The sequence below is a fragment of the Cryptococcus neoformans genome, chromosome 2, assembly GCF_000149385.1.
Source record: "Cryptococcus neoformans var. neoformans B-3501A chromosome 2, whole genome shotgun sequence".
Classification (NCBI taxonomy): Eukaryota; Fungi; Basidiomycota; class Tremellomycetes; order Tremellales; family Cryptococcaceae; genus Cryptococcus; species Cryptococcus deneoformans.
The window spans coordinates 50,527-62,500 of NC_009178.1; the positions used below are offsets into that span (position 1 = coordinate 50,527).

At 48.5% G+C, this 11,974-nt stretch overlaps 5 protein-coding genes across 5 annotated transcripts; 2 read left to right on the forward strand and 3 right to left on the reverse strand.

Moving 5' to 3' along the window:
• Nucleotides 1–221: 221 nt before the first annotated feature.
• CNBB0150 (hypothetical protein) lies at nucleotides 222–2,821 on the reverse strand (the record flags this gene model as incomplete). Its single annotated transcript, XM_772348.1, has 7 exons — nucleotides 222–701; nucleotides 784–1,475; nucleotides 1,540–1,604; nucleotides 1,665–1,800; nucleotides 1,850–1,943; nucleotides 2,004–2,112; nucleotides 2,175–2,821. The coding sequence occupies 7 exons, from the start codon at nucleotides 2,819–2,821 to the stop codon at nucleotides 222–224; spliced, it is 2,223 nt and encodes a 740-aa protein (XP_777441.1).
• A 223-nt stretch (nucleotides 2,822–3,044) lies between these two features.
• CNBB0160 (hypothetical protein) lies at nucleotides 3,045–3,695 on the forward strand (the record flags this gene model as incomplete). The annotated part of the gene is made up of 2 exons (XM_772349.1): nucleotides 3,045–3,288; nucleotides 3,412–3,695. The coding sequence occupies 2 exons, from the start codon at nucleotides 3,045–3,047 to the stop codon at nucleotides 3,693–3,695; spliced, it is 528 nt and encodes a 175-aa protein (XP_777442.1).
• A 425-nt stretch (nucleotides 3,696–4,120) lies between these two features.
• On the reverse strand, nucleotides 4,121–4,882 carry CNBB0170 (hypothetical protein; the record flags this gene model as incomplete). The annotated part of the gene is made up of 3 exons (XM_772350.1): nucleotides 4,121–4,305; nucleotides 4,423–4,503; nucleotides 4,618–4,882. 3 exons carry the CDS (start codon nucleotides 4,880–4,882, stop codon nucleotides 4,121–4,123), a joined length of 531 nt encoding a protein of 176 aa, XP_777443.1.
• A 1,389-nt stretch (nucleotides 4,883–6,271) lies between these two features.
• On the forward strand, nucleotides 6,272–7,912 carry CNBB0180 (hypothetical protein; the record flags this gene model as incomplete). Its single annotated transcript, XM_772351.1, has 5 exons — nucleotides 6,272–6,273; nucleotides 6,346–6,522; nucleotides 6,619–6,749; nucleotides 6,859–7,194; nucleotides 7,326–7,912. Coding segments are annotated over 5 exons (1,233 nt in total).
• A 150-nt stretch (nucleotides 7,913–8,062) lies between these two features.
• On the reverse strand, nucleotides 8,063–9,301 carry CNBB0190 (hypothetical protein; the record flags this gene model as incomplete). Its single annotated transcript, XM_772352.1, has 4 exons — nucleotides 8,063–8,241; nucleotides 8,327–8,676; nucleotides 8,728–8,949; nucleotides 9,084–9,301. 4 exons carry the CDS (start codon nucleotides 9,299–9,301, stop codon nucleotides 8,063–8,065), a joined length of 969 nt encoding a protein of 322 aa, XP_777445.1.
• Nucleotides 9,302–11,974: the final 2,673 nt, after the last annotated feature.

The following is an 11,974-nucleotide window of genomic DNA, read 5'->3' on the forward strand; positions in this document are numbered from 1 at the left end:
ATAATACTTGAAAGTCTTTTTCCATCTAACTCCGTGCTGGTTCAATCATCATTTTCCAGCCATTTTCATGATTGCAGTACTATGCATCTTTTGCAGTTACCCCTGTACACAAAAAGAAAAGACTTCCCGCTCTCCCCCATTCTAAAAAACCGGATTCTCTACAACGTCCTACTTGCAAACCCCCTCGCCCGGAACGTAATGGCCCCGCAAAAAAAGAAAACTTAATAACTCCTTCCAAACAAGGTCCAGCTCTTCGCCTTCTTTCCACACTGCACACATTTTTGCTCCTCTCCCTGCGGGAACTCACCGAACCTCTTTTGGTCAAACGGAATACAAAGCGACTTGGCTCCCGCCGAAGGCGCCTTGGCATCTTCCGCCGCACCCTTGTTTGCCAGACTCTTTGACTTTTCCTTAATCTCATCCTCACATTCCTCGGTTTCACACCAGGGGAGGACAAGGACATTCTTCGCGTCGAGGGTGGGAACGACGTCTTCCCAGTTGGTGACGATCTTGAGTCGGTCATTGAATGTTGCGGCGGCACGGTCGAGCATGGATTTTTGAATGTCGTCGAGGTAGGTGCGGACAGTGTTGGCAATGTCGGAAAGAGGCATGGGGGTCTTGTGGTTGTCGTATCGACGGACAGAAAGAGTAGAGTTGTTGGCAATGTCGCGGGGACCGAGTTCGAGTCGGAGAGGGACGCCCTAAAAAGAAGTCCAAAAGCATTAGTATTGACTCGGAAGAACCGAACAGAACAAAACTTGGGAAAGATAGAGAAAGACTTACTCGCATCTCCCAATCGTTAAACTTCCATCCAGGAGTGTACCCATCCCTCAAATCAGCCTTGGCCCTGATACCCGCTGCCACCAACTCCCTCTCCAACTTCAAACACGCATCATAAATCGGCTGGTTCTTTCCCTCACCCTTACTCAACCCAACGGGCACAATCGCAACCTGCTGAAGGGCGACGCGGGGAGGCAAGACAAGACCTTGGTCGTCACCGTGGACCATGACCATCACACCCAGCGAACGGGTGGAAAGACCCCACGAGTTCTGGTACGCATACAATCGACCTTGAGACTTGTCTGGCGACTCGACGGTAATGTCAAACATCTTGGAGAAGTTTTGACCCAAATGGTGAGAAGTGGCAGCCTGGATACCTCGGCCGGTGGTAGGGATGAAACCCTCTACAGTGGTGGTGTAATCACCACCGGCGAACTTTTCCTTTTCAGACTTTTTACCGGGGATGACGGGCACAGCGAGGATATCTTCATAGACCTTTCGGTAGAGATCGAGAATGTCGAGAACTTCCTTGTCAGCATCGGCCTTGTCGAGGAAGGCGGTGTGGCCTTCTTGCCAGAGAAATTCTCGGGTACGAAGGAAAGGCTGGGGGTTCTTGAATTCCCATCGGACGACAGAGTTCCATTGGTTAAGCTTGAGGGGGAGATCTCGGTGAGAGTTGATCCATTTGGCATAGTCTGATGGCCAATTCGTTCAGTCAATTGCTGCCTTTTTTGATGCGCAAGTAAAGAAGCAACTTACAAGGGTACATGACGGTTTCGGAAGTAGGCCTGATAGCAATGTGCTCGTCAAGGTCGGAAGAACCACTATCATAAATGATTAATGAAATGTGTCGAAAAAGAAGTTCAAGATGACGAGAGACTTACGCCTTGGTTACCCAAGCGACTTCGGGGGCGAAACCCTCAATGTGGTCCTTCTCCTTTTCGAGCCTAGCACTAGAGACGAACATGGGGAAGTAACAGTCCTGAACACCGAGCTTCTTGATCTCGTCGTCAAACCAGTCTAGCGAAGAATGTCAGCTTTTCAATGTCGCGCAAGAAAAAGTACATACTCTGGATGATTTGCCAAATAGAGTAAGACCAGGGACGGAGAATGTAACAACCAGAGATGTCATAGTAATCGAGCATCTGGCCCTTGAGAAGGACCTATTTAAAATGGAGTTAGTGCGAATTAACCACAGCTACACGGACAGCGAGTCTACGTACATCAGTGTACCATCCGGAGAAGTCTTCGTCCTTCTTGAATCGGATAGCCATCTCGTATCGGTCATCGTCGGCAGCAGCGGTAGAAGTCTCAGCCTTGGCCTCCTTGGGACTATCATATACATATCAGCGAACAGAGTATCTTACATGACCAAATTTCAGAAACCGACTCACGCAGCGGGTTTCTTCTCAATAGGAGCAGGAGCAGAAGCCTTCAACTCTGCAAAGTCAACAATTTTGACACCCTCGCCCTCCACAAGACTGTCGAGGTAGGCCTTGATATCGCTTCCCTTGATCAAAAGCGTAGTAGCAGAGCTAGTCAAGTGAACGGCGTGCTGTTCTTCGCTCTTGGCGAGCTCAGCATCAAGCAAGAGATGAAGAGTCTCAGGCACAGGCTTGGAAAGCGCAAAGGCGGAAACATCATCCTTGCTGGCAGCAGAGGGAATGACTTCCTTGATCAAGTCCTCCGAAGCGAGACGGAGTTCCTTGAGTTCGAGGAGTTTACCGATCGCGCCCGAAGGAGTCTCAGTGTTTTCCTGCGCAAGGACCATGACCGGGGTGGGGACAGCGCTCTTGGCGGTCTTGGGCTTGAAAAGGAGCGTTTTGGTGAGAGGTGTGGTGGCGTGGTTGGCGGAAGCAAGAGTGAGCTCTGCCTTCCATTCGGCAGCACCTTTTACGGGGGCGTGGGAGATGACATCGGGGTGGGCGATCTGGAGCTGGGCGAGACGGTCGAGGATGGCGGTGTCTGTGACGGACATGGTGTGGATATGGTGTCGTGTGGTGATAAAAGCTCTAGAGTGCTTGAAGAAGGCACGGAGCATGAATCTGTCGGGGCCGTAGAAGAAAAAAAAGTGGAAAACAAGAGAGACCGACACTTTTCGTTTGTAGACCTTTTTGGGATCGATCAGTGTTACGTAATCACGATAAGCCTCTCACGTCTCACCCATCCATCTCCGACCACGCCGACTCCGTCGCTCGGCAATTCTTCTGTCCAACTTTCTCCCCTCTAGCCTCCAAGGAAAAGGGAAAAACAAAACCGCAAACATGTCCTCCAGGCCGTACACCTTCCTCCGTTTCCCCAGGACACTCCCGGCACCCCATCGCCAACCCTTTGCCAGATCACTACACACCTCCATCCCCCGGACCCGGCCGAACACCTCTACCACCAGCCACGGTCGAATAGGTTCTACTTTTAGTTCTGCTTCTGGTTCGGGATCGGGATCTTCTCAAAGCGGAAGTGGGAAGAAACCTAATCGTCATGCGTACTGGTATCGCGAGATCGTTCCTGGTACGTTACCCATGGCCGGTTGTTATAGTCCACATGTGTCTTGATCCCATTTCGCTAACGTCCGGGTCTTCCCTTTAACCCCGCTTCAAATAATCTATTGTACTCGTTGAATACGTAAAACAGCAATGATCCCCATATTCGTCATCTCCACCACCATCTTCCTCTCCCTCTCCCTCCTTCGTACTTACCTCTCCCACTCCAAATCCCTCGCCGAATCCGAAGCCCATATCGCTTTGCTAGAAACGCAGCTCGCCCAGTTGAGGCTAGAGCAGAAGAAGATGAGGATAAGAGAAAAGAGAGAGAGGGAAAGGATGTTGCCGCTTGTGGTGGAAAGGGTGTTGCAAAGAGTGGGCGTTGTAGGTGAGGACGAAGATGAGAAAGAGGAAGAGCAGCCGAGGCTATTATAAATGTGAAAACCTCATTTGGTTTGATGTTGACTGTGTCCTTTGAAGAGAGTATAGTATGGTTAATGGAAGCAGGTGTCGCTTTGTGTCAACGATCACTTTAATGATACTTGGAGCGATATGAAAAAGGTTGATAAGAATGTATTCTGCGTTACATATTGGCTACTATAACCCGCTTCGCTCCAAGAACCCACGCACACAATCCCAAGAACCCCAAGGACACTAAACTGTAACCACGCTCACACCACCCCAAAAAAGACAAAGATTGCCCTCCAAAGCCCCCAAACCTCCAACCACATTTCACAATAATCCCCAGCCTTCACATACCTATCCCGTGCCAATCAAATGTATCCAAGCAAGCCCTATCGTCGTGGTTTTCATCCTAATTTTTCGTTCTGATTTTCGTCGTAATTTTCATCACCCGAGTTCTACTTTGGAGGCGCAACCTCGCCACATTCCGGACATCGTCGCCATTCTTCATCGCTCATCCACCTCTCAATCACAGGTTTCAACTGCGTATCCAAATCGGAACAGTAAAATGTCACTTCTCGGATAGTCACGAGTTTCTCGGCGTTGGCGTGGGTCGGGGAGGGGCAGTACCATCGCATCGTGTCTGTAAAAGAAAGAAAAAAGGGAAAGATCAGGAGTCAGAACTTGAATGTAATGAAACGCAAAAAACGCATGCGAGGGCGCTTGGAAAGAAAGGAAAGGAGAAGGGGAGGGGACGCACCGAGGAATTCGCCGGGACGGACCATCTCCATCACCACACCGATCGTATCAGCAACTCTCCTCGGCGAGTGAGGTGTGTTAGCTAAAAAAAAATAGTAAAAAAGGATCAGCATTTACCCTCGACTGAGAAAAAAAAAGAGTTAAAGAGAACAAGTTGCGGGACAAAAACCGACCGGAAAACAATTTAAAAACATACCAGGCAACAAAAACATATCCCCTTCCTCAATCACAATATCCTTAATCTTGCCTTCATCCACAACCTTCAACGTCATCGCGCCCTTGTACTGGTAAAACCACTCTTCAGTAGTGTTGATATGGAAATCAACTCGCGTGTTGGGTCCACCGACGATCATGGTGATAAAGTTGGAGCCCTTGTAGAGGCACTTGTTGCCAACTGGGGGTTTGAGGAGATGCGAGTTCGCTTCGAGCCATTTGGGGAAATTGATAGGTGGGGGAAGCATCGTAGTCTTCCTTTTGTGCTTTTGTTCTTGGGCACTGGGGTAGGATAAGGATCGAACGATGAAATAAACAACTACGATCGACAGTAAATATAAATATTTCCGTTCGTTCGGACGATAAGGGGAATGAATGACTGATGACTCGTTCAATCGGCGGGATTCGGTCGACCTCCACCTACCAGCCTCCACCATTGCCGTCCGGCTTCCAGCTGCGTGTGGCGTTTAACTTTACTTGATCTAAGATCTGGCTCTGTTTGCTCTTTGCTTCCTTCTCACGAATACCCAAAGCATACAATCGTGGGTGCCGAAATGGATACATATATAACCCTGGGTACCGAGCAAGTCAAAGGAAAAGATGCGACCGTACTTTATGCCTCTTTTTCACCTTTGAGATATAAAGATATCCAGCTAGTATATCTCAGCATCGTTAACAACTGTACCCGACGGGGCAACACAACCTATTGATATATTGATCCAAAAGGTGCCTCATTCAGCTACGTCATCTTCGTAACACCTTTGCTACCCAGCCTTTATTTCAAAATTCGTCGCAAACCATGGTAAGCCCGCAACTCTTCGAACTGCCTCAGTTCCCCAAACATGTCAAAGCTCATTTTCAATTTTACAGGGAGTCTGCCATTCTCAACAAGCCCATCCCCAACCCCGTTCCCGTCATCCACCGCCTAACGGACCTATCCGCCATCGTCCATTGGTGTTACCTCCTATCCCACCGCCACCTCCTCGACGACACGCTACCAGCGGCGACGGTGCAGACAGGCAGAATAAATCTTCCCTTTCTCCTTCTTCTTTATTAAGGAAATTTAGGTCACCGAAGGATGATGGTGCTGCCCAGGGGGGATTCGGTGGAAGAAGATGATCATCATGATGGGACCAAGTGGTAAATGATGACCTTGTTTTTTATATGTACGTTTGCCTTTTATCCATGAGCAATTTTGGCCCATTTCGTTGAGCATTATATTTGCTCCTCCTAGAGTAAGAGTAAACACTGCGACAAGTTCACCGTCCTTAACCTTTTCATCGGGTGGGGTTCTCTTCCTCCCTGGTTCTGGTCACGCGTTTTAGTCTGTCACACCACTGTGTCGGCTGTCTTTCCTATGATAAAATAGTTTCATCTATAACGAACTACTATAAATATCTGTAGTCAAAGTTCCAAATTCAAGTTCCATCCATCCTTCCAGTACTCGTAGTGTCCGTTCATTCGTTCAGCTCGTAAGTGGAGGTCACCGCTTCTTCTCAGACGCGAAATCCAGGGTTCCGACGCGTAAAAATCCCATATGAGTTGCACCGATACATCTGCAAGTCTCTTACACCTTTTTCCATCCATCCTTGCTCCTTTTCTGTTACTTGCCATTTACGATATCCCATCCACTCAAGATGTAAGCGCCCCAACCCTATCCCGTACTATTTCATTTTCAACGCTAACAAAAACCTCATTCCAAAATCTCCAGGTCTGACCCCTCCTCTCCCAAACCCGCCGACGCGCCTGCTCCCTCTTCTTCCTCCTCCATCGACCCCCAAGCGATCCGGGCTGAGGTTGAAAAACTCGTCGCGGAAGGTAAAAAAGCTGTTGCTCTCCATCAGTGGGAACAAGGTGTAGACCGTTACGCTACTGCTCTTGATCGAATGTACGCTTCTCTCACCTTCCTCCACACACTCACTCTTTCACGGCGGTTGATTGATGCTGATGAATCTTGTGTAATTACGGTGTATATTGCCAACAGGCGACTGCTCGTAGGCGATGCCGATCCGGAAATGGCACCTCTTCTTTTAGCGTACGGTAAAGCCCTTTATGACCTCGCTTCAAGCCAGGCAGGTGTGATGGGCAGAGAAGAACCTGTTAGGCAGGAAGCCGGTAAGCCATTTCTTCCATTGCAAGGAGAGCGCACTGGTTGGAAATCCCCAGGACTTGTACATTGGTAAAATGGAAGATCATCAGAAGCTAATACATGCAAAAAACCTAGATGTGCCGACTGAAACGAACAATCCCAACTTTGTCTTTTCAGGCGACGCCCCATCAGACGACGAAGGTGCAGCCGACGAGCCCGAGCCTGAACCTGAGTCCGAGCCCCAAGCTTCTTCATCCTCCGCTCCTGCCCCAGCACTTGGTACCGATGCTGCCGAAGGCGATGAGATGGAGGAACTTGAAGATGACTATAACGCCGCCTGGGAAGTTCTCGATGTCGCACGGACGATATACCAAAAGATTGTCGACGGTTTGAAAGAGGGTGAAGGGAATAAAGAACGAATGTTGTTGTCAGACTGTTACTTGGCCTTGGGTAATGTTAGCTGTGAGACTGGTACGTTGTTGGTTTTTTTGTTCGTTCATATCAGCGAAGCGGGACATATTGCCTGTCTAAAACTTTCAACTTGGAACTGGAACTCTGGCTGACTCAAATTTTGTTCCCCTCGGTGGGTTATGGAAAAATAGAAAACTTCCCTCAAGCGGTACAAGACTTTACAGCCGCTGTCGACATCCAAAACACCATCATGCCTCCTTCCTTCCGGGACCTCGCTTCTGCGCATTACCAACTCGCCACCGCTCTCGAATTTACTCCTTCACCCCAATCTCGCACTTCTGCGCTCACCCATGTTGAATCCGCACTCTCTTCCCTCGTCCGCCGGAAAGAAGAACTTCTCTCCTCTGACGAATCCACATGGTCCGAAGCAATCAAGAAAATGACACCAAAAGAAAAGGAAGCCGAGATGAAGGATGTAGAAGCGTTGATGGGCGACTTGCAAGCCAAGATTGAAGAGCTTAAAGCGGCTCCGCCTGCGGAAGATTTGATACATGAGAGTATCTCGCATTTGATGGGTCAAACAGAGGAAGCAAGCGGAAGTGGGAGCAACAAGGTGGAGAGCGGGCCGGTAAATGATTTGACGAGTATGGTGAAGAAGAAGAAGCCCAAGGCGACGCCTGTGGCTCCGGCTCCAGTGTCCGCTCCGGTTGTAGAGAAAAGAGCAGCAGAAGGAGGTGAAGAGCCAGCGGCGAAGAAGGCTAAAAATGACGAGGCGTAGTTGTTCTGTCAGTCGCTGCTTCGCATGTTAACAATCCTATTTTCTTCGTTTCTTCGACCTTATCTCATCATTTATGGAAACAGACGCATTCTATGCATTTTTTCAAAGACTTCAAAATCTACACGCCTATACATCTTTTCCAGCTCAATTTTAGAAAAGCAAAGAGAAGGGGTAACCGCCATTCTTCATCTTGAACAACTTCATCAGTAAGCTGAACACTATAACGAGCATACCGAGCCAAAGATAGACCCCGACACGCTGCTTGACGGCAGATGTCTGAGCAGGGACAAGGACAGAGAGCGCGACGATGGAGAATGCAAGGAGACCGTCTGCATAACAAACATGTATCAGCAATGACAAGACAAGTACGCGGAATGGAAATGGAAGAAAAACATAGAAGCGGTTAAAACTTACAGATCGCACCCACAACCTGAGATTCCAATCCCAACTGATTTTGATACCCCGCCGCAATCCACTGGACCTTCCCATCCCTTCCTGCAGCAATATAAGGCGCATTTTTAATCTTATTCCACATATAACCACTTGTAAAAGTCAAGATCAAGATGATCGAGGCGGTGCCCCACACAATGCGGGATTGGATGAGTGGAACGAGGATGGAGCGCAAAGAGTAAGCGGAGACGCCGATAGCGATGAGGGAGAGGGGGACGAAGATGAAGGGCCAAGGGTTGAGAGGAGTGTGAAGCTCGAAAGGCGAGGGAGTAAGACCGGAAACCCAAGAGTGCAAAGGAGGGGCAGACAGACCACTACGGTGTTAGATGTTAGCAAGGCTTGTAAGGTAATCTTTCCGAGCTCACTTTCTGTTCAAATCATAATTGATGACGGAAAGTTTGTTGTTCCTCCTAGGCCCGGCCAATGGAGGGTGGTACATGACCGTAGGCGCAGAGGTCAAACCCAACTGGTTGTAAATGGCCTGGCCATCTGCAAAGTCCAGCCTGGCGAAGAAATGTTGATCTCGTTGGGATTTAGGAAGACGTGCCCAGCTATCGGCTACCTGACTGTATGACGGGTCAAACACTCTGCAAGTGTAAAAATTAGTCAAATACTTTCGTCAGCTCCGGCACACTTCGATGTTCAAGGGAAAAAGGGTCGGTATTTTCTAGACTGCGGAAAGACGCAGACCAGAAAAGACGGACGATGGGTGTGTACGCACTGGCATGGTTGACACTTGTATTGAGCAGGGATAGCCGTAAGCAATACAGTGACACTGTACTCCCTATCGAGAGCGAGGATATCATCGTAGGTCTTGGAGTCGAGCTTGATGACACCGTCACGAGATTTGGCAGCGAGTTTTGACCAGTGAGCCGGGTCTGCTGCGCGGGCGACCAACGAGAGAAAAGGGACAGCGGCGAGAAGCGATGTAAAGCGCATCGTGGAGAGCGCTCTTCCTAGAGACTTTTTGGGACAGTGGAGAGCAGAAAAGAATGAAAGAGTCGTCAAGTTCGACTTGAACCACAAAGTACAGCGATGGATGCAGCCTCTCGTCGCGTTGGCAGCAGCATCGACAAGAAGGGTCATTATTACGTAATGATATCTTGAGTGGAAGGGCATAACCAAAGCATGGATGAAGTGACTGACGACACGCACGCATGTCGAAACCATGTTGATTAACAGACGGGAATGAATGCTAATGAAATTCGACGAGAAAACGTTCAACGCCATAATGAAATAGATAGAGATTCATTCAAGTTTATCATTGTCGAGTGTAATCGATCAGCGCGGCTCATTATCCGGTCTTAATTCGATCCATTGCATGTTGAGAGGTATGAGTAATGTAATGAGGATTTCATCGGGTCCGCCACACACATGCCATAAGAGCCTTTCTTAGCGCTCACTTACCGTCTTTTAAACATCCAATTTCCATTTTTGGCAGGACGTCTTACCACAAAACGTACCCTTCTAAAGACCTGGCGTTTGATCTCTTCCTTAGTGGTATCTTCCATACAATCCGCAACCAACCGGGAAGTCCCATGGCTTTCCAAGCATCAATTTGGGTTTAAACATCGGCCCCATTCTATCCGCTTGGAAGATGATCCATATTATCCTTGTTTCGGTCGTCGTAGGATTTACAAAGAAAACAAGCTCCTAGAGCACTATCGTCATCTCTATCGTATCAATTATGGCGTCCTAGGGCTGCAAACCATCAGGTCACTCCCATACTGCAAGGTCAGCGGACTTCGTCTTCTCCTTGTGTAGCTTGATGAGCTGTATCTCTGGCAAAAGTACAACCGTAGAAGGATTTGCGTTGGTTACAAACGAACCCATAAAGGAGCTTGTGGATGAGAAGGATGTTCCGATAGAGTATGGGTAAGGACAGATAATAATAGTATTCCCAGAGGATGAGCAAGAATGTCGAAGGAGTTAATGGTTGAAGCGCGTTGCATGGTGAGTAAAGCAACAACAGAACTTCTGTTCTATCGCCGTCACATCGATTGTTAGCTACTACTTTCATCCCCGCGGTAGAGCTCACCTTCTACTATGGATCGGAGCGCATAGACGGTGCAAGGCGCAAACGAAGAACGGAGGAGATAATAAGATGAAGAAAACCCTCTAGGTCTTGCTTATTTTAAGCAAGATGACTGAGACAACAACACTCATACTATTCGTCCGGTACCGCCTGCAGCGGCATACACGCACAGTCAGGATATTTCTCGCATTGCTTGTGGTTGTTGTTGAAACAGGGCTGGCTATTGCGTGCTGTTGATCACTGCTGCTGTTCTTACGTACTTGTAAAGTTATTTGGTTCCGCGGTCCAGTCACTTACCATTTTCCGTCCGCCTTTTTTCCTTACGTACTTGGTGCGAAAGACCAACAAGCAAGCCCCTCTCTTTTTCGTCGTTGAAGACGGATCGATGGCGTAACATAATCACAGTCTTATTTAGAAGGATATACGACGTGGTAGCACGCCATTTTGCTGGCTGAACACTCTGCAATGAACAATATTTTCTCATTCAGCCAAAGACCACCAGCCCAATTGGCTGATAACGAATAATTATAAAGGGGTCTGGAACTGTCTGGAGGTCATCGCTTCGGCAAGGAGTACGACGTTTCTCTCTTGTCGCTCTGCGTTATCTGACATAACAAGCGATAATAGGCTTAATAGGCGGAGATAACAAGTCGCAGATCCCAAACTCTATGCTCCCCATTTCCCACGTCTTTTTGCATCCACTCAGTACGAGTCGTGTTGTGCGCCGTATTTTTGTAGTAGCTCCTGCTACCATCAGCTAGCAGTTAATTTTAAGACGTTCAGCACCATGAGAAAGATATATACGTACTTTCTCGTCATGGATCAACTTTTTGCTTATACTCTAATCCATTATTATTTTCTTTTGACTTTTTTATCTGTTGTTGCTTGTGAACATCCTCCGTCCGTCAATCCTGCTCTTCAACACAATAATCATAGCACAACTCCGCAACGCATAAGCCTCAGATTAATAGAATCTTCCACACAAACCTGGAAAGAAAGCCACATCTATCCCAGCGCTCGAAATGGCAAGTCCAAATAATTTTCACTCCGCCAATGATCCATTAACTACCAAACTTGATCAGGGTCTCTGCGTCTCCCGTCGCCACCAACCTGTCATCGTCGCGGGTGGTGGGCCTGCCCTCGTCCGCCCTATGGGAATGGGAATGGGAATGGGTATGGGTATGGGTATGGGTATGGGCCGTCCAGGATTCGGGATGCCACCACGTGTGGTCGTGGTCAACCAAGCTCCAAGGCGTCATCATGGTGGTTTTGGACCTGGTTATGGGGGTCCTGGGTATGGTGGGCCAGGAGGACGTCCTGGAGGTGGAGGGGGGTACGGGAGACCGGGTGGGAGAAGTGGGGGGGGAAGGAGACGTTGATTGAGAATTGATGAAAGCTTCACGAGCTCCCTCGGCCGACATGTGGAATGTGTATAATAGGATGTTTCGCCTAAGATATGTATACGTAGAATGCCGAACCACGTCAGAATTTGGAGAACGCAAACATCTCATACAGTAGGATGTTTCGGCCAATGATATGTAGACGTCGAACTGTCTTCCAGGTCCATGTCCGAGTTT